General features: G+C 46.6%; 1 protein-coding gene across 3 annotated transcripts in view; it reads left to right on the forward strand.

The window, feature by feature from the left end:
* The window catches only part of LOC147703669 (butyrophilin subfamily 1 member A1-like), a 349015-nt gene that overhangs the window by 182199 nt on the left and 144843 nt on the right, over positions 1–21973 (forward strand). For all 3 annotated transcript variants that reach the window (XM_086932015.1, XM_086932013.1, XM_086932014.1), the window contains exon 6: positions 17567–17611. In XM_086932015.1, the coding sequence (XP_086788141.1) occupies positions 17567–17611 (45 nt within the window). The remainder of the gene's footprint in view (positions 1–17566; positions 17612–21973) is intronic.

Genomic DNA, 21973 nt, shown 5'->3' on the forward strand with positions numbered 1-21973 from the left:
GCAAGAGATTTTACTCATGTTAAAGGACAAAGACTACTTGGCGTCCTTGGATCTCATGGATGCGTACTTCCATATTCCCATCCATCGGAAGCACAGGAAGTATTTGAGGTTTGTTGTGGAGAGTCGCCACTTCCAGTTCAAAGTCCTGCCATTCGGACTCAAATCAGCCCCGAGGGTATTCACCAAATGCATGGCCCCGGTGGCGGCCCACTTAAGACTGCAAGGGCATTACATTTACCCATACCTGGACGACTGGCTGGTGACAGGTCCATCTTTCAGGGACGCAGCAGAAGCTCTACAGAGCTGCATCCGGTTGTTTCAGCGACTAGGTCTGAGAACCAACCTAGAGAAGTCCTCGCTGACTCCGGCCCAGGGCATTCAGTTCCTAGGGGCATGGATATGCACCAGGGAGGGGAAAGCCTATCCTTCCGGAGATCGGATGAAAAAGATCAGGGGACTAACGACTTCTCTTCAAGCAAAAAAGTCCACTTCTGTGAGGATTTACAAGTCCATGTTGGGGATGATGTCCTCATGCATCCCGTTGGTACCAAACTGTCGTCTGAGAATGAGACCTTTGCAGGAACAACTCGACGAGCAGTGGGTACAGGCCAGTGGAACCTTCGAGGATCGCATTACCATCACGACCCGTATGAAGGTGGCCATGTCATGGTGGAAGATCCTAAAAAACCTAAACCAGGGACTGAGCTTCATTCATCGAGATCACGACTTCGTGATGACGACGGACGCTTCGCTGAAAGGATGGGGCGCGCATCTTCAAGAGCTGGAAATTCAGGGCCTTTGGTCAGATTGGGAAGCTCAGCTTCACATAAACATGTTGGAGCTCAAGGCAGTGTTCCTAGGACTTCAAGCATTCCTTCCCAGAATACGTCAGTCGTCAGTACTTATCCAAACAGACAGCACCACGACCATGTTTTACCTGCTGAAACAGGGCGGGACGAGATCCAAACAGCTGTCGACACTGGCACAACGGATCTGGAAATGGCTCATAACCAACGAAATCTCGATCCAAGTCCAGCATATACAGGGAGTCCTCAACACTCGGGCGGACGCCCTGAGCCGCACTCCCAATGCGACGCACGAGTGGGAACTTCACGACACTCAGATTCGCATTCTGTTCCAAAGGTGGGGCACTCCCACATTAGATTTGTTCGCGACTCAAAGCAATTCAAAGTGCACTCACTTTGCGTCAAGGTACCGTCAACAGGGATCCATAGGAAATGCATTCCTCATGGACTGGACAGGGAGGTTTGCATACGCGTTCCCTCCGTTCCCGTTGATTCCGCGCATCCTGCGCAAGATGAGAATGGAACCGTGCCGGATCATAATGATTGCACCAGCCTGGCCAAGACAGGCGTGGTTTTCAGACCTCCTTCAATTGTCGAGGGGCGACAAAATCCAGTTCCCGACATTTCAAGATCTCATCTCCATGGAGAAAGGGCAGATTCTGCATCCGGATCTACACTCTCTAAAGTTGTCCGCATGGAACCTCACGAGCGTGAATTTCAGAATCTAGATATTTCGCAAGAGTGCAGGCATATTCTCTCACAAGCGAGAGCTGTATCCACGAACAAAACATATACTGCAAATGGACCCGTTTCTGCCACTGGTGCAACAGACAAAACTTGCATCCCTTTGAGGTTCAGCCTGAAGGTATCCTGCCTTACCTGCTTTTACTATCAAAGTCAGGCCTTTCGCATGCTTCAGTCAAAGTGCACTTAGCAGCAATATCACGATTCAGGCGAAAGCCAAACGAACCATCTCTCTGGTCATCCAGAGTAATAAAGGAATTTATCAAGGGACTCTTTAGAGTATTCCCACCCATCCAACGACCACCTGTACCGTGGCACCTCAATACAGTTCTATCACAGCTTATGAGGCCACCCTTTGAGCCCATACATAAGACAGACTTACAGTTCCTGTCATGGAAAACAGCCCTCCTTCTCGCCTTAACATCTGCACGGAGGGTTAGTGAAATCCAAGCCTTTTCAGTGGAGGAACCCTTCTTACAATTCCGTCAGGACAGGGTTATACTAAGAACTAATCCTACCTTTATTCCCAAGGTGGCGACGTCTTTTCACCTCAACGAACCCATTATTTTGCCTACTTTCTTCAGCAAGCCCTCATCGGAAGCAGAAAGAGCCTTACACTCTCTAGACATTTCAAGATGCCTAAAGTTCTACATTGAGAGGACAAAACCGTTCCGCAAGTCCAAGCAATTGTTCATTGCATTTGAAGGGCAGAGAAAAGGTCTTCCATTGTCGAGACTGAGTATTGCTAGATGGATATCCTCAGCTATCCTGAAATGTCATGACAAAGCGGGGAAGCCGCTATGTTCTAAAGTGCATGCACATTCAACGAGGAAGATGGCAACCTCGATGGCCTTGTTCGCAGGAGTGACACTGCCAGATATCTGCAGAGCAGCAACGTGGAAGAGCGTGCACTCATTTACAAGACACTACTGTCTAGACACTGCGTGGAAGGAGGACACGGCAGTGGGTCAGGCTGTTCTGAAGCGTCTATTCCAGTAAGGTATGGCCTATTGGCATTTTGTTTTTTGCTATACAGTACTTTGATGTGTATTTACATGCATTTATCGTATTGCTGATGTTTCTTTCATAGCTTCTATTATGTCATTGCTTTGCGGCAGAGCTTCCTTCTAGGTTCTGTCCTGGAAACGCTACGGGTATGGTGAGCACTGCTTACTACTCTGATACAAGCATGTGAATCTATGAAAGATGTAATACTGGAGAAGGAATTAGTTACTTACCTGTACACTATAGTTCTCCAGTATTATCTTTCATAGATTCACATGCGCCCGCCCGCCTCCCCGTTTCTCAGGCAGATCTTGTTCTCGGAATTTATCCTTGTCTCTCACTCGGGGACGGAAATCTGAGGCAGGAAGCTGCTGCTGGGGAGTGTGAGGGCAGGGCAGCAATTCTGATTGGCTGGCTTTTGGACCAAAACAAAGAAATGGTCTGGTTACCAAATAGTACAGCCCCTATGGGGATTTTCTATGCAGTTTTTCTTCTCTATGATACTGCTTGGTCATTCTGTTACCGTGAGACTCCCACCATGACGACGGGGAAGATACAAGCATGTGAATCTATGAAAGATAATACTGGAGAACTATAGTGTACAGGTAAGTAACTAATTCCATACCTGAGTTATTTATTTGTTTCAAATTCATCTTGCGTATCAGATAATCCTTAATTTGAAAGTATTTGTATATCATTACTTTGGGCAAATTGTACAAAATTTGCAATGTTGCAAATTGTAGAAAACCATCCTAACCATATAGGTCTCCTAGCGTTTTAATTCCAAACTTGGCCCAGTCCCGCCTAGTTTTATCACTGAAAATATCAGGAAGCCCTGGGTTATCCCAGAGTGATAGCTCTGTATGAAAAAAGGAAGTGTCACATTGGCTCAAGATCAAGTTCCAAATCCATACTGCATCCCTCGCAGTCTTAAATTTTACACGTTTAAAATAGTTTGGGTCTTGCACTTTTGTCAAGAACTGTTTTGAGTTAGTGCCAAGCATGAATTGATAAAAAAGTATTGATCATTAACTATAAACAAACTACGAAGCCGGCCTAAAAAGGATGCAAAAAAATAAGCTTTAAAGTCCGGGAAATCCAAACCCTCTCTTTCAAGTGGTAATTTTAGTATACACATAGACCTTCTAGCCTTCTTATAGCCCCAAATAAAACTGCTGAAAATTCCATCAAATTTTTTAAAGAATAAATTGTTAACCCGAAAAGGAATGGAGCGAAAAAAATATAAACATTTCGGCAAAATGTTCATCTTGATCAGATTGATTCGACCAAGTAGATTAAACGGGATCTTGTGCCATTTTTTGAGCAGCATGGTCACCTCTTTTAGTAAGGGATCATAGTTTAACGTGTTTATTTCAGTGATCTTGGAAGCAATTTTTACCCCTAAGTAAACTGCGGATTTACAGAGTCCTAGCACTAAAGAATTAGCTTGATAGTTCATGATAACTTGTGTTTTATTGATGTTTAATTTATAGCCGGAGATAGCTCCAAAGTTTTAGGCTTCCTCTGGTATTCCTAGTAGTGCATCCACCACATTAGTGGTATAGATAGCTAAGTCGTCCACATATGCGGTTATTTTAAGGGTTTTGTCTTCATGCTGCATCGGTACGATCTTAACTTGAGTTTGCAGGGCGTTGATAAAAGGCTCCATTGAAAGAGCAAAAAGCAGGGGTGATAGCGGGCACCCCTGCCGAGTCCCCCTTAATGAATGAAATGAAATGAATGAAAACTGCACTTATATAGCGCTATCTACCCGGAGGCCTCGTAGCGCTTATGACTGAAAGCTTAGTTAACGGAGGCTCTGGTAGATCAGCAGAGTTTAGCATATAAGTGAGTTTTCAAAGCTTTCCTGAAGGCGAGATGATTAGTGGTTTCTCGCAGGGATAAAGGAAGAGTATTCCACAATTTGGCCGCGGTATGTGAAAAAGAGCGGCCTCCCCAGCGGGCTTTCTTGATTCTGGTCAAGGCAGCCAATTTGAGGGTACCGGATCGGAGGGCACGGGGAGGAACATAGGGAGTAACCAGGTGCTGTAAGATTGCAGGGCCTTGGCGGTAGAAGGTTTTGTGTAGAATACACATGGCCTTGAATTGAACTCTGGCCGCTATAGGGAGCCAATGAAGTTCCCTTAGGGCATTCCTCGCTGACTGCCAGCGAGGGAGATTGTAAAGCAGCCGGGCCGCACTGTTTTGGACGACTTGGAGCTTCTGGGTGACAAAGGATGGGGCTCCCATATAGAGGGCATTCCCATAGTCCAGGCGAGATAGTACGAGGGCCTGGACCAGGATCCTCCTTGCTTGGAATGGAAGCAGAGGGAGCACCTTCCGGAGCATCCTCATTAATCCAAAACAGGTAGCGGCAGTTTTTATGGCCTGGGCTGAGAAGTTCAAGGCGGTGTCAAGCCAGATCCCCAAACTTTTTATTTGGGGCTTGGGGGCAGGAGGTGGGCCCAGACATGGTGGCCAGATGGATGAGAAGACAGAGGGTGAAGGATTACCCAATAGCATGACATCTGTCTTCTCCCCATTTAGCTTTAGACAGGAAGATTGCATCCATCTGGCAACGGCCTCTAGACAGGGGCCTAAGGTGTTAGACGATCCCTCCGAGTGGTCTAACGAGACCACCAGTTGGGTATCGTCTGCGTAGGTGACAATACGCACACCGAAGGGTTGGACTATCCTGTCTAGGGGCTCCATGTAGGTGTTAAACAGGGTGGGGCTCAGGGATGAACCCTGAGGAACCCCACACCTGAGAGGGTGTTTAGGCGACACCACTTCGCCCTCGAAGACCTGGAAGAAGCGGTCAGCCAGGAAGGAAGTCAGCCATTCCAGGGCCGCGCCCGACACGCCCATGTCCGCCAGACGTTGTAATAGCGTGACATGGTTTACTGTGTCGAACGCAGCGCTGAGGTCTAATAAAATGATGGCGACTTTTCCTCCCCGGTCTAACACTGCTCTTGCCTCCTCTGTTACCGCCAGAAGGGCTGTTTCAGTCCCATGTAAAGGGCGAAACCCTGTCTGGGAGGCACGTAGAAGGCTATTTGCTTCCAAATAGCTCATCAAGGTGTTATTTACGTGCCTCTCCAGCAGTTTACTTAGCCAGGGGAGCAAGGAAACAGGACGGTAATTCGCCAAGTTGGACTGGTCAAGATTGGGCTTCTTCAGCAAAGCCCTCACCATCGCACACTTCCATGAAGGAGGTACGACTTTTGAGGAGATGGAGGTGTTGAGTACATCTAATATGACCGGGCGAATCACGTCCATAGCTTTGTTGAGGGTCTGAGGGGGTGCAGGGTCGTTAGGGGAGCCAGAGGTAGTTTTGGAAATAAGTTTGTCTAGGACTGGAATATCCAAGAGTGGGATTGTGTCCAGTTTACTGGAGGCAGAACCCTCAGGGACTGTGGGAATAAGGGGTACCAGATCGTTATTGACAGTCCCAAAGGAGGAATATATAGTCTGGATTTTATCAGAAAAGAAAGCTGCTAAATCATTACAACGGTTTTGGGCATCGTCCGTGGAGGGGCATTCTGCAGGGGGGGAAATGATTGACTTAACAATTTTAAAAATTTCCCTAGGGGCATTGGCGGCTGTGTTGATTTTGCTACCGTAGAAAGAAGCTTGTGCCTCCTTTAATTCCTGTTTATAACGCCTAATGGCCATTCTGTATTTATCCTTCCTCAGTTCGGAATAGTCCTGTCTCCAGGCTCTTTCGAGTTTGCGACAGGCTAGTTTCTGTGTCTTAAGAGTGGGCGTAAACCATGGGGAGGCTTTATGTCTTTTTGAGGGGTTGCAGACCTGTACCGGGAGTACCTTATCAAGTGTGGAGGTGATCCAGACATCAAAGTTATTAGCTGCAGTGTGGGCGTTCAGCGTCTTCTGAGGTTTATCTCTAACCAAGGCAACTTCCCAATCCAAAAGGGGAAGAGAGGGCCATTTCCTACCGTGATGTTTAACAAGGCCGTGGGCGAGGGGAGGTGTGTTTGTACGCCAAGTAAAGGGAATTAAGAAATGATCCGTCCATGGTAATGGGATAGGGGGCTCGACTATAAGAACATCAATATTGCTATAAATGTGGTCGAGCAGGTGGCCTCTATTATGGGTTACATAAAACCCCTTTTGATGTAAGTCCAGCGCTTGAAGGTTAGTACAAAGGGTGTTAGCTGCAGTATCGTGGGGATCATCCAGATGCAAGTTAAAATCCCCCAGCACGGTGAAATTGGACGAGGATAATACGATACTTGCTGTAAGCTCTGTGATTTTCGTAATAAAATCATTAAGAGCGCCCGGAGGACGGTAAGCCAGGATGCCCGAAAAGGTGGTAGTAGGGGAGAGTTCTAGTGCAAAGTGTAAACTTTCACAAGTTGCTAAATTGGCAGGAGTGGTTCGACATTTATAGGTGTCACGATAAACAATCGCCACGCCTCCCCCTCTCCCAATCTGGCGATCCAGTCTTTTTAACGTGTATCCCTGTGGGATTGCCCAGACAATGGCTGGGTCGTTGTCTATATGAAGCCAGGTTTCCGTTAAAAAGAGAGCGTGGGGTTTAAGCTCCTCAATCAGTGTGCGTAATTCGATGTAGTGTTTACAGACAGATCTACAATTTAGTAGATACATTTTCCACTCATGAATAGGAGATGAAGGATGGGATAGAAGGGGGGATGGGCTCCAGTTGCATGTTTTACAGACAAAGTCAGTATTGAGTGGTAAGAACGTGTGATCGCATGACTGAGTAGTAGAGGGAAGAAGATCAAGAAGCACAGAGGAACCATAGCACCGCGGAGGGCCTACCATCGTACAATGCAACAGGACCTAGCCACCAGTCAGCAGGAAGCGTCTGGACGCGGACTGGCGCAGACTGGCTTCTCTTTGGCGCCTCTTCGGCGCGTATACGGCGCTACCGCTGCGCGTCACCGCTGCGCGGCGAAAAAGGGAACTATAAAGATTAGGCAAAGGGGTAGACTAGCGCGTCAACCGTCCTAAGATGGCCGCCTATGCTGGAACAACCAGGAAGTGGTGCCGCTTGCCTCCCTCCACTACAAACAGCACAAGTTGCTGCGGTGGACCGGGGAGTGAGCGAGCAGAATACAGGTGAAAAAACAGAGGTTTTAAAATAGCAGTTTTAAAAGCACAATAACACAATATCACTTGTAGCAGTCTAGCTCGCTACCAAGCGCTAGCGTAACGAAGTTTACAGTCAATTATCGAGCGCGTAGGACTCTGGCCCTTAAGTAGTCAGGGCAAAGGGTAGACTAGCGCGTCAACCGTCCTAAGATGGCCGCCTATGCTGGAACAACCAGGAAGTGGTGCCGCTTGCCTCCCTCCACTACAAACAGCACAAGTTGCTGCGGTGGACCGGGGAGTGAGCGAGCAGAATACAGGTGAAAAAACAGAGGTTTTAAAATAGCAGTTTTAAAAGCACAATAACACAATATCACTTGTAGCAGTCTAGCTCGCTACCAAGCGCTAGCGTAACGAAGTTTACAGTCAATTATCGAGCGCGTAGGACTCTGGCCCTTAAGTAGTCAGGGCAAAGGGGTAGACTAACGCGTCAACCGTCCTAAGATGGCCGCCTATGCTGGAACAACCAGGAAGTGGTGCCGCTTGCCTCCCTCCACTACAAACAGCACAAGTTGCTGCGGTGGACCGGGGAGTGAGCGAGCAGAATACAGGTGAAAAAACAGAGGTTTTAAAATAAGGTTGGAGAAAGTGACCCAGCATAGCTGATTTTAGCATTAGGATCCCTGTATAGTGCCTGTATGCTTATGAGGAACTGCCCTTTAATGCCAAATTGCTTCAGGACCCTCCACAAATAATCCACCCCACTCGGTCAAACGCCTTTTCTGCGTCTAGAAGTATCATACAGAGTGGGGTGAGATTAGTTGCAGCCACATCAAAGGCAGTAATGGCCATGTTGATATGGGTGGTAGTATCCCTCCCTACCACAAAGCTGTGCTGTTGATCATTTACCAAATATGGCATAAGGGGTGCCATTCGCATTGCTAACAGTTTGGAGTAGGCCTTAGCGTCGGCATTTATCAAAGAAATAGGTCTGTAAGACCCGCAATCCGTAGGTTTTTTTTGTTTTTTTTAAAGAACATAATTTTAGCGGTTTTCCAAGAGTCCGGGGCCTTTCCTGTAGCACCAATTAAATTAATTACTAAACAAAAAAGAGGCAGAATTTCATCTGCGCAAATTTTGTATAATTCAAATCGGAAGTGTATCTTCACCTGCCGCCTTGTTAGATGGAAGAGAGGAAACCGCCAGACGCAATTCTGCTAATGTATACTTCTCTTCCAGTTGGTCGATGCTTTCCTGATCTAAATATTCTTTTGACGGTAGTTTCTCGTTTATATAAGATTGGATCTGATCTTCCGTGCTCCTACTCTCAGGGGTATATACATTTTCGTAATAAGAAGCAAACTGTCCCATAATTTGTGCAGGTTGGGAGTATAAAATGTCGTTAGGACCCCTTATAGATTTAATTAAGGTCGTTGCCCGATCATCAGCAACTTTGTAGGCCAAGAGCTTCCCTACTCTATCCCCGCATTCATATTGGGACAGTTTATATTTAAGTATTTTACAACTGTTTTTCTCCCTGAGGGAACTTTTAATAATTGAACGTAATGTCACAAGTTTGTTTTCCAATTGAGCAATGTCTTGACTGCTTAGCCCACCAGCCCTAAGATTATCAGCTAATTGATCTTCAACAAGTAAAATATTAGCAGTTGCTGCCTTAGTTTCTTTCCTACGCAATGCATTTTGTTTAAATACATATTGTTGTGCAAGCCCCCTAATTGAAGCATCCCACACTGATAGAAGAGTAGCAGTATTAATGTTATTTTCAATAAATTCTTTTATATGTTCCTTAAGGGCTGCTACAAAAACTAAATCTGTTAATAAATATCTTGGGAATGTAAAGGGTCGCAGTTCTAATGGCCTTTGGGCTAAACAGAATGTAAAAAGAATAGGATTGTGATCAGAAGATATTCTTGGGATAATCTCCATATGTCCTGAATCAATTAGTTCATCTGATGCCCACGCCAGATCTATTTGAGAGCATAGTTTATGGGGGTATGAATATTAGGTGTACCCTGGTATACCAGGATGGAGATTGTGCCATATATCTTTTACATTGTGTATCCTTGCTAATTCCAGAATTGCGGCCCTGGTTTTACGCATGCGTGGAAATATCCCTCTCTTCGTCACATCCAGTTCATAATTTAGCGCACAATTAAAGTCCCCCATCAAAATAAGTTCACCCTCCCAAGATAGTAATTCTACATTCAGCCAATCAAAAATGCGTGGTTCGTCCCTATTCGACCTATAGATGGCACAGAAGACATAATTGCAGTTTTCTATCCGCATTTGCACTATTGCCCATCGACACCCATTATCTGCAGCAGTTTTAATCACTTCTCCCCGCACTTGTCGCTTCTTCAAAATTGCCACTCCCCGAATAGGAGCATTTAAAGTAGTGCATACCACCATCTCATATCATAATTGGGCTAGAAGTTTTTTGTCTTTAAAACAAATATGCGTTTCTGTTAGCATAACCAAATGTGCATCATACATTTCAATTCCTCATAGACCAAGCTTCTTTTAGTCTTATTATTCAAGCCTGACACATTCCAAGCTAAGCAACTAAAATGTGACATTTTGAGTAAAAATTAAATCATAGTTATCTGTCCCTTTCCTTAAGTTCCTACTCTTTTCTACTCTGATAACTGCCAAGTTACTCTCACTTAGACTTGTCATGTCTTTTTTTATTTTTTCCCCCTCCACAGCACCCCCCTCCCTCTACCGCCTCCTACCCTACCCTCCACCCCCCCGTACCATGAGGAAAAGCCCCCCTTGCGCACCTGCTGCCGCTGGATGGGCAGCCACCTGTAGGTGCAGCTATCTATAGAACTCTCACCCGAAAATGTATAAATATAAACCCCCCCCAAGTACAGTATAAATCAATCATCACCTTGTCAGCCACCATTATAGTTCAGAAAGTTTATGCGTCTTAACACCTTATACATTAGTCATTTTTTCTAAAACCACCTCCGTTTCGTTAACCTGATTGAGGTAATACGTATGACCTGCTTTGATGACTTTTAAGCAGGCCGGTTCCTGGAGAAAGACCTGTGCCAAAAAGTTACATCTTCTGTCACTATTGGGTAGTTAGGTCTTGCTTTCAGAGACCGCCTGCCTAAGTAAAAAGTTCCCCAAAAAAATCAGGAAAGGACGGGGAAATTTACTTACCTTGTTTCTATTTACTAGCGGCAGTCTATGAACTCTCAGTAATTGAGAGTCCCAGTCCCAATCCGCCAGAAGGCACGTTGAAAGAGTTTCACGATGTAAGCGCGAGGGTCTGAGCCTTCCGAGCCCTTTGGAATCCCAAAGAGTCTAAGGTTCTGCCTCCGCTGTCTATTCTCCATGTCCTCGATTTTATATTGCAGAGCACGAATCTCTTCGTCATGACGGGCTGTCTTTTGCTCTGTACCTGCTGACTGTTCTTCTACTTGCACCACCCTCTGCTGTAATTCTTCTACCTCTTGAGTGATACCACTCATTTTGCTATTAACCTCGAGTAAATAATTTTGCATCTTAGTATTGTCTTCTTTCAACTGTAAAAAATATTGTTGAGCTTTGTGCCGCTGTTCGGTCAGAGTGTGGAGGATTAGAGCTAGAGAAGGGTTCTCAGACTGTGGTAAGCCAGGCAGGATATCCATACAGGATACTGACTCAGAAGAAGATTTTGAAGGGGTATGCGTGCCCATACCAAAGTGGCTATTCTCCTCGGCCATAGAAACTATTGTAGGAGAGGCGGAGTTAGCAATGTTAGTGGGAGGAGTACTATTTACCCCCTCTCTTCCATCAGTTACGGCCTGCGGACATCTCCCCTCATTTGTGGTAGTGTCCAAGGGTCTATCTGCAGAAGGTTGGTTGAAGGATTTAGAAGAGATAACGTTGCTACTTGTTTCTTGTGAGGGGAGAAGCAACTCCGTTGGGCTGTTTCCTGATAGCCGTAAAGCCATGGTTTTAACCCCCCCCTCCCCCCCCCCCCCCCCCCTTGGCCTGAATCCACTTTCGCAGTGGACTCTCGTCTAAGATAGGTTTGCCTCTGGTGTTCGCAAATGATATAGCCATAGAGAAAGTGGGGGGGTTAATATTCTTCTTATTCTTGGCTTTGCTTTTGGCCTTACCGCTTCCTTTTTTCCGACCGAGCTGCTTCGCGGCGTCCAAAGAAGAGTCCGCCCCCCGTCTTCTTCCTCATCGATCAATTCCTCGTATTCATCATTAGAGCCATCAGCCTTTTCCATATTCCCCAGAAGGGGGTCGCCGGGGGGCCCATTTAATTCGTTGCTATCAAGGACCTTTTGCGCAGCAGCGACCTGCGTAGGCTTAGCCGGTTCCAAAATACTAAGAGCTGCAGCGCTTATTACATTGTTCAATTCAGAGCCACTTAAATATAGCTCTGCATCTACCAGCTCCAAATCCAGCTCCGGCTCCTTTTCTTTATCTGCTGCCGAGACCACTGATGCCACTGCTACCTGTTTATTCCCATCTATAGGGTCTTCATCACGGACAATCATCTCGGTCTGATCAGTTGCTTCTTGACTAAGGGCTTCACCCAGATCCCGCTGTTCATTCTCTATTGTATCCATATTTAATTGTTCATTTAGATTAGTAACAGTTTTACTGTTCTCAATGCCATTAAGTGTAGCACAAACAGTAACCGATTTTGGCTTAATCAATGCACTTTTGTCAGCACAGTAAACAAAGGGGGGCGGATGATTTGCTGCTTACCGGATAGAATTGCAACCTTGTCCTGTCTCCCCGTAGTCTCCAAGCTTTGTAAATTTTGAAAACTCGCTCCTGCTCCTGCAGTTGGGGCTGGTGCGCTCGCTGAGACTTTCGCGGGAATCTTCAGCGTTCCAACCGGTGCACTGCTTGCAGCGGCCGCAACATTCCCCTGACTGCCGCCCTCCTCTGCCGTCGCTGCCGGGCGCCTTTCTCTGCCCGTGATCCCCTTGGAGGGTTCTTCGGAGCCATTGTTCGCGCTATAGGATTAAGCGCTGGGCTCAGTCTCCCCTGCGTGCTCTCCGTGCCAGAGACGCCAATTACCCGCCAGGTGTGAGGGCCAGAACCACGACCCAGACCTGAAGAGCCGAGCCAGGAAAACAACGTCCAGAGAGCCCAGCCCGCCCCAGGACAGAGGTCGTCCCGTCCGGCGTGTCCGCCCAGGAGCCGAAGCTGCATCCGCCGTTCTCCAGAAGATGACCGCTGCTCTCCCGAAGGTAATTGCCTCTGTATAAAATTGTAGAACATAAGATTCTGTACGGTTGCTCCGCAGTTTCTCTTTTAGTCGTTTATCGATTGAGGTTAAGGTTAGGGCTGACTAGCCGAGTCAGAGGGTATAATCATCAGCTACAGCATCGAGGAGAGGGAGCTGCAGACTCGAGCTGCACCAAGTGGCGTCTTCAGTCCGCCATCTTCTTTCCCCGCTGCTCCCAAGCCAAACGAAACCTTCCAACACTAGCTAGCCCATTGCTCTCTCCCTCAGCACCAGTCCACAATGGTACACTGGGCCAACGTCCTAAAGCACCATGGCAAGGAAGGACCCACATACAACACTATACACTTCACCCTTGGAAGCCCAGAATACTGACCCCAGTTCACGCAAGCATAATACACACACACCAACATATAAAGAAGACAAACACCAATGTACTGTGACTCCTGTGATAAGCACCTATCAAATCCTCTCATTTTCACAAGTGACGGGTCTCAGAGCACATTTAAGTAGAACATATGACTGCCAGTCACACAGTGGAGGGTGCTACACTTCCACAAGCCTCCTCTAGTGCTGATCTGTCCCATGTTTGCAACACCAGCAACAGGGATCCTGCACTCCCCCACCCACTTGCGCACCAGAACCAGGGCACTAGAGTTCTACATATTCAATTTCATGCACTAGATACCAGCTTTCTACCCTTCCTTATACTCTCACACAAGGTACTAACCTTTACTATTTTGCAAACACTAAAATCATGCAACTTGACTGGGTACTCACCTTCCCCATGTTTATGACATGAGAAACACATTAGACGGTGTACTGCATCCCCCCCATATTTGCAAAACCAAGATTGCATGTGCAAAATGGCACTTACCTTCCCTCCATTTGCACACCACAACATACACATCCAGTGCACAGATCCCAAAGCAGCTCACCGAAGGGTACTAAACTTCACCAGTTTTCTGACCTTACTGGTATGTGACACATCTTCATGCTGAAGGGTACTGTCATTCGTTCCCCTGTCTGCAACAACCAGACCCGAAGCAATCTGCAAATGCTTGAACTCCAAAATTCTAGGCCGCCTCATCCAAAAACTTGAATTGCATCAGAACATTCATTTTCCAACAAATGAATTATGCTTTCCCAAACCACATGCAATAATATATATTTTTATAAGTTACCCCATTTTCCCACTCTTAAATCCCTCAACCTCTAGATGCATGTGAATCTACAAGCATAAAGTAATACCTTGCCACTATTAGCGTTTACGTTTTACAAATTCCATTCACGCGCTTTCTTAGAAATATACATTTCTTAAATATTTGCTAGACAAGTCATTATTTCCGATTCTGGTAAACCCGTCCACTTTCCTTAGGTAACCGCACGACTGAACAACAGGGCTTTAAAGGGACATAGGCAGTCAGAAAACACTCTTTCAGTGACACGTAACAGTAGTCCTGTTCCAGGCATCTTCACCATACACTTGATCACAGTCCTTCCCATTTATTCCTTCCAGGTTGTCCATTTGTCATCAGATCTGCTGACTTTTCTGTACCCCCCCCCAACATAATCAAATGGGGCAATGCAGCCCCTCCACTGTAGCCATGCACCTGTAGGTACTAGCCACCTGGTTTGCACTAGTGTGGAGGGTCCGATCGCAAAACAGGGACACATGCCTTGACGCAACACATATTACACATGCGCCTTTAGCATAATGTGTGCATGTTTAAGACCGCTGTCATTATGCGACACTCTTGCAGTGTGCGGCATTCAAGACGAGACTGGCTTATGGCCAACCAGGCAAACTCAGAGGGTTGGTCTTTCAGGCCAGTGTGTGAGGCATTATTTGCCTGTTTGCTGGATTTTTTTATGGTCTGGTGTGCTGGTTATTAGTGTTGATTTCCCTGGTATTACCACAAACATTGCCTGCAGCAAACACAAGTCTTTGGGGTCTTTCATAACTATGCATCGAATCTTTACAGCTTCAAAACGGCCCCACTTTGCAAACATGGGCGGTTATTAGTGTTGATTTCCCTGGTATTACCACAAACATTGCCTGCAGCAAACACAAGTCTTTGGGGTCTTTCATATCTTATGCATCGAGTCTTTACAGCTTCAAAACGGCCCCACTTTGCAAACATGGGCGACCTTTTTTTAGCTGTCTCATTCACTAATAGGGCCACTTTATTTTGGTGACCTTGAGCAATTTTTAGTCCCAATCTGACCCTGGTCACAGTTCTCAAATCCATGCTCCAGTGGCATTTTTGTGCTCCTGTGGCGTAACACACTCATTCCCTGAATGTCATGTCCACTACCCCTGGCACCTTCGTTGAAAAGATTACAGAACTTCAGGGAAGAAGCCTAGAGCTCCTTATTTCAAATGACCCTGGAGTTAAGGCAATGACCTCCCATTCTGTGAAACTATTTATTGAACATTCTAGTCGCCCAATGCAAAGTGCAGTGGAGGCATTAACCCAGTGAGTAACACACTGCTGCTCTCACTCAACACCACACTGAGGTGAGGCAGATAACTCTCAATAGGTCCTGCTCTCTATCATCTGCTATATAGGAGCTCTTTCGGATCACAGCAATCCTTTTCGGTTTGCACATTTCTTGATCACTGCCCAAATGTCCAGAAGGCTGAAGTTTTCTGCCATGCCCACCCTCATCACGTGTGTCTCATGCTCAACGGCCAGTGCTGACACCGCCTGTCTTTCAAGTTGACGGTGGCGGCCCCACACTCATGGACGGAAGGCGTATCCATCTCTATATAGTCCTCACCATGTCAGAAACAGCTCCCAACTTGTGCCTGAGACCTGATACATCGCCACATGGGTTCTTTTAATAACTAGTCAACAAAACATTGTAGTTGGAGGGCAGGGTCTTCATGGAAGAGTCTGGAGCCTCGCAGCTCGAAGATATGCTTTTTATTTCTTGTTAGACCCTTAGGTGACCCTTAGGTGACAGCCACAGGCTGTTGGCACCTGTCAGGGCTCCATCCTCCCTTCAGCTGTAATTCACTGCCAGGCTTGTCCCAGCACACACATCCCAGCGTTCCACGCTTCATCATGTTCTTGTGCTGCTTAATTCAGACACTCTGTTCATCACCACCCCCTTTTCTGAATCCGTAGTGCTCACATAGGCGTCGCTTTTTCGGGGGAAACCACAGCGTTATCAGCAGGATAATTGTAATATATTCCGATTACCGGGGAGAGCTCCGCGCTCAGGCAGCCATTTCGTATCCGAGCAAGCTCCGCCCCCCCCCCCCCCCCCCCCAAAAAGGAGATTTTGATATTGTCTTTTTTAATTTGGAGAGGTAATTCAAATCTCCTTTATACTTGTGCATGACAATCTTTGTATTCCCGTTAGTCCCAGTTCTTCTTAAAATGATTTGATCGGTATGTTAGCAGTTATCATTTCACAACAAACATTTGTGAATTACAATAATTGGAATCTAATCTGTAACTATTCTTCAAACCGTTTGTATAGAGTCCTCTTTGCCATCCACGATGTCCTTCCTTGATAACAGAATATGTGTTTTAGTTAATTTTTAACACAAAGCAAGGCCTACTTTCATGATCTTACAATATAATGTTGTAATCCAGTGTAGATATGATTTCACATTGTGACTTTAATTTCACCTTCCCCCGGTACTCAGTGGGGCATTTCCGTGATTGTGCTGTAAAGTAGCAAACAACCTTGACCATAAAGTGACCACTGGTTGTCTGCAGACTGGAAATATTGTTTTATTTGATGACCAAATATGCATTCTGAGACTGCTTCTCTTCTGACCACTTTCTACCCTTCTTTTATTTATGTTTTATTTACATTTTTATTCCATGTACATTAACACAAATTTTTCTTGGGAACAGAAATAGAAGACAATATACACATATATGCCAAAGAAGCAGAGATTTAAAATACATAGGGGTTTTCATTCACATAGATAGCAATTATTCGAATTTAAGATGGATTTATCGGCAGTAGTGTTTGAAACTTTGAAAGATACTCTTAGCTGGGACTCAGTCAGAAGAGGTGAGATACTGTACAGTGTTTAGAGTTGGCAAGAAACAGATAGTGTGAGATTGGGAACACATTCTTTTTGCAGAATGCTTGAGAGAGAGAACCAGATCCTCTCTAAATTTTTATCTCATCTTCTGAAGTAGGCTAATTCCTTTATAGAATAGAAATGTAAGTTGAATTTGCAGAGCCACAAGTATGCCATGTGTTTGCACAGGTTCTTCTGCCCTTCTAGAGACAGATGGCTGGCCAGCCAGGTTCTCTGATAGACCTTTCCTGTAACAAAACTATTCTCCTACTACAGCTTGACAAATTGAGAACATGTCTACCAAAGCATTCTGAAAGCTAAAGCCAAGAAGATATTAGGAATATAAAGTTAGCACTTGAATGAAACATGGATGCTGTCTCCTGCAAAAATACTTATACAGAACTAGAGCAACATTGAAGAAAAAGATTCCACAAAAAAGAATCTTACCTAGCACAAACCAAACTGAGTAAATCAAGAATAAATTTAAGTTCTTCAAATATTTTTGTGCATTGCTTTATTTTTTAGTGATCACAAATTGCAACTTAAAACATGTGCTAGACAGAATTCTTGCTCATGCGCAGTATAACGAGTGACTAATAAAAGTAGGACCTTGACTAGGTTTTATCTAATTGCCTCTTGTGTTGCCTTTTTCCTATGAATCAGGGGGCAAAGCGAAGGAAGACGTGGAGTTACTGGTGGAAAAAGACGGTAAGAAATGATTAAAGCAACATATTTTAGAGATGTCAAACTGTGCTCTCAAGAACAGGGCATAATGAACTGAATGATCATCAAACTGCACATTTTTTCAGGGGGGATTTAATAAATGATCTACTTGTCCATGGGGCAGGTTGCTTCATAAATCTACTTGTCCAGTAACACAATCTACTTGTCCCTATCGGGCCATGTAATGCAGCGACAAATTATGGCAGCAATCCATACTAATATAATAAAGAGAGAGCCCAAACCTTTGAGGTGGGTAATCTCAGGAACCACAGCACCAATCACAAAACCCAATACAGCATGGGTACTCACAAAGTTTTTCTCGGGGGCCAAATTTACAGTGTGGTTTGTGGCTGAGGGCTGCACCGGTGGGGCGGGGTCGGTGTGGGAAGGGGGCAGGGCTAGAGCAAAAAAAACTGTGACCAAGAGGTTGAACACAGGCCCCTGCAGCGGATGCCTTGGTCCACTGAGCCACCAGACTCGGCATACACACTTCTTTCTCTCTCTCCGTCTCCCTCCCTCTCTCTATCTCGCCCTCCCTCTCTCTGTCTGTCTCCCTCCCTATCTCCCCCCCTCTCCCTCCCTCTCAGTCTCCCTCTGTCTCCCTTCCTCTGTCTGTCTGCCTCTGTCTCCCTGACTCCCTCCCTGTCTCCCTCTGCCTTTCTCCCTCCCTCGCTCGCCCTCTGTCTCCCTCCCTCTCCATCTCTCTCCCTGTCTCCCTCCGTCTCCCGCTCCCTCTCCATCTCTCTCTGCCTCGCTGTCTCCCAGTCTCTGCCTCTATCTGTCTGTCTGTCCCTGTCTCCCTCCCTCTGTCTCCCTTTCTGTCTGTCTCTGCCTCTATCTGTCTGCCCCTGTCTCTGCCTCTATCTGTCTCTATCTCTATCTATCTGCCTCCCTCCTTCTCTTTCCCTCTCTCTGTCTCCCTCCCTCTGTCTCCTTCTCTCTGCCTCCCTCTGTCTCCTTCTCTCTGCCCCCCTCTGTCTCCTTCTCTCTGCCTCCCTCTGTCTCTGTCTCCTTCTCTCTGTCTCCCTGTTTCCCTCTCTGTCTCCCGCCCCCTGTCTCCCGCCCCCTGTCTCCCGCCCCCTGTCTCCCGCCCCCTGTCTCCCGCCCCCTGTCTCCCTCCCCCTGTCTCCCTCCCCCTGTCTCCCTCCCCCTGTCTCCCTCCCCCTGTCTCCCTCCCTCTGTCTCCCTCTCTGTTTCCCTCTCTCTGCCTCTGCCTCCCTCTGTCTGTCTCTGCCTCCCTCTGTCTGTCTCTGCCTCCCTCTGTCTGTCTCTGCCTCCCTCTGTCTGTCTCTGCCTCCCTGCCTCTGCCTCCCTCCCTCTGTCTCCCTCCCTCTCCCTCCCTCTGTCTCCCTCCCTCTGTCTCCCTCCCTCTGTCTCCCTCCCTCTGTCTCCCTCCCTCTGTCTCCCTCCCTCGGTCACCCTCCGTCGGACACCCTCCGTCCGTGTTGTACCCCTCACTATTTCCTTGCCCATATCCTTGACAATGTAAGCCTTACATGTAAAGCAGCCCACTCATCCTGTGCTTACTCTGCTCCTGCCCCCTCACACTCCTCATAACCTACAATATCATTACTCTGCGCTCATATTTGACATTGCTCCTACTCCCTTGCTCTCTTTTGTTGATCCCTCACCTTTCTATACCTCTTCATTGCGCTCCTCATTCGGCTTGTATGCTTTACTCATACAAAGTCAGCCAGTACCTCTGTTTTTCCTTTCTCTGTCCCTTCCCTTTACCTATGTCGTCTTATTCTGCCTCTGCCCATTCATCTCTATGTCCACACTGTGCCCCTATCCCCTCAGCTCTGACTCTACCTAATGTGTGCCACAACCAATAACTATTTGCTGTTCAATTCTGCAGCATAAACGACCTGATGCTACATCTGTGCAACGACTCAGACTGGTAGTGTTGGATGACTAAAAAGTAACATACTTTCTAAATAAATGCACAAAGCAAGCTGAATTGCCTGTAAAAAACGTTAGAAATATTTTCCACAACACAAGCACATAAATGTTTCACTCAGAATCATACAATTTAATAAAGTGGGGAAGCCCAGATTTGTACACAATTATTCTGCTGGGCTGCTTCCGAGGCATATAACTGTGTATAAACTGCATCTCCCCCAATTTCACCTGTTAACTTTCCGTAGCACCACAGTTGTGAACCGAGAGCCTGTAGCATCCCATTTACCTAAAGTGAAGCCATGCATGAAACAAACGGCTAGGCGCAGCCCACGGATCCATGTGAAGTCTTTGCTGGATCCTTATTTGATTTATTCTGTTAACACCACGTGTCTGCTCTGAGACCATGAGGAAGTAAAGTCCGGGCTCGGCGGAAACCCTAACCAGGGGCCTTCAAAACATAAATTTAACCACAGAGACAGCTCTGTTTTAGTGGCACCAATCGAGATATTAAAGAGGCCCCACTGTCTGTGAGCAGTACGTACAAGTAGCACAGCCAAGGTTCTCGGTGGCAGGGCGAGCAAGTGAAGCCAGAGACGGAGGTGAAGGCCGGGGGGGTGCACTATGGGTGAGCCTGCTGAGGAAATATAAATTTTTGGTCAAGTTATGTTCCCTATCGTGTACCCCACCGTCTCCATGTACGAGTTAAAGTGCATGTAACTTCCCTCCTGGGCCAGCTATGAAGACGCAAATACATTTGCGTCCAACGTTAACATGTCCTCTTTCAGACCCACCCTGAATGGGTTGGATAGTCCGTTCCTAAGTATGCTATGCCAATGTCTTTTTGTAGTGTACTCTACATGTTTTTCAGCTCTGGCAAAGTAGGCCCTGAATTTCTGCCATCGAGCTTTTTCTTCCTTCTGACTATGAAAGCCTCAGCCCAGGCTGCTCAGGCTGCCCCCGTACCTGTGAACTCTGCCTTACTTCCAGCGCGGCCCACCACGCTCAGCTCAGCCTGCTGCCTGCCAAGACTGACTACAACCTTCGAGTTATCTGTTCCGCTCCTCGAAGATACATTCCTGCCTACTAGTTTCAGTAAACATTCCCCAGCTGCAGAGCCAAAGGGCCGGCCTGTCTCCGTGCAAGTAATTCATAGCCCCTGTTACCATGCTCCCATGGAAGGCCCATGCCCCCACGCTTCTCATGCAGACACTCAGGCGCTTATACACGCACTCACAGTCAGTATAGAATAGCTTCTGCCCCAGAGACCTTTCCGCCCAGATAGCTCCGTTCCTAAACATCAGATATCAGATATGATAGAAGTACAAGTTGATCTGACATGCCAGACTTCTGTCTCTTTCCGTCAGTGTAAATGTCAAGCCCCCTGCACCCTCCAGTTTCACGCCAAATCACACGTCATGCAGCTGCGCGCGCATCCAAGCTTCTGATTTCTGCTGACATTGCAACATTTCTGTTTTAGTGCCACCCACATGTGACACCTACCTGTGACGTTTCTAGAGCACACCTCCAGTTACGCCTAGTCCACGCCTTCTGATTACGTACTAGTAACACGTGGATGCTGTTATCTTGTCTACTCTCAGCTGTTACGCCTACTACGTTGCTTCCTATGATGTAAATTAAGTATATAAGCTATGTATTGTCAATAAAACTTGGCTCTATCCCTTCCTGAACCCCGTGTGGTTGCAGGAACATGATATCCTATTCCGGAATAATTCCTTTTTAAGGAATAAAACCCCTAAGAACTCTAACACCACGGACTCTGTTTTCTTTCTTTCCGATTGAGTTATTATTGATTAAGTACTTACCTGCATAGAAATTAAGATGGTAAATTAAATATTTACGACATTTTGGCGCCCGAATAGGGACCCCTCCCCCACCTCACGCGCCGGTTGGTGCGTTGCAAGCTCTGTCCCCTGCCATCAGTTAGAAGGAAACTACGCGTACCGGCAGGATTTCCTGTATCTCCCTCTGGCCCACGGAGGTGACGAAGATTGCGATCAGTACCCAGACGAGGCGGTGAGGAGTGCGGAGGATCCCGACCAGAGCCTAGCCGAAAGAAGCAAGGTCCGAGGTGTCAAGAGGCCCACCAGTTTTCCGAAGTATCCACGTGTCGAGTCGAGTCGAGTCCGGTCCAGTCCAGTCCAGTCGAGTTTTCCGAGGCCTTCTGTTTTCCGTGCTTCCCGGTGAGTACCATTGCTGGGACGTATCTAGACGGGTTTGGGTACACAAGTCCGGTCTGCACTGTTTTAGACAGTGTATCTGTACTGTTTAGCAGTACATCCGATGATTCAAGTTCTTGCACTGTTTTCAGCAGTGTATCTGTGCTGTTTAGCAGTACATCTGATATAGGGGGTAGTCGTATATGTCGCAAATGTCTTTTTATGTGATTAATGTCGTGGTATGAGTGTGACTGTTTTTATGTGCATA

This window comes from Lissotriton vulgaris, chromosome 7, assembly GCF_964263255.1.
Source record: "Lissotriton vulgaris chromosome 7, aLisVul1.2, whole genome shotgun sequence".
NCBI classification, from domain to species: Eukaryota; Metazoa; Chordata; class Amphibia; order Caudata; family Salamandridae; genus Lissotriton; species Lissotriton vulgaris.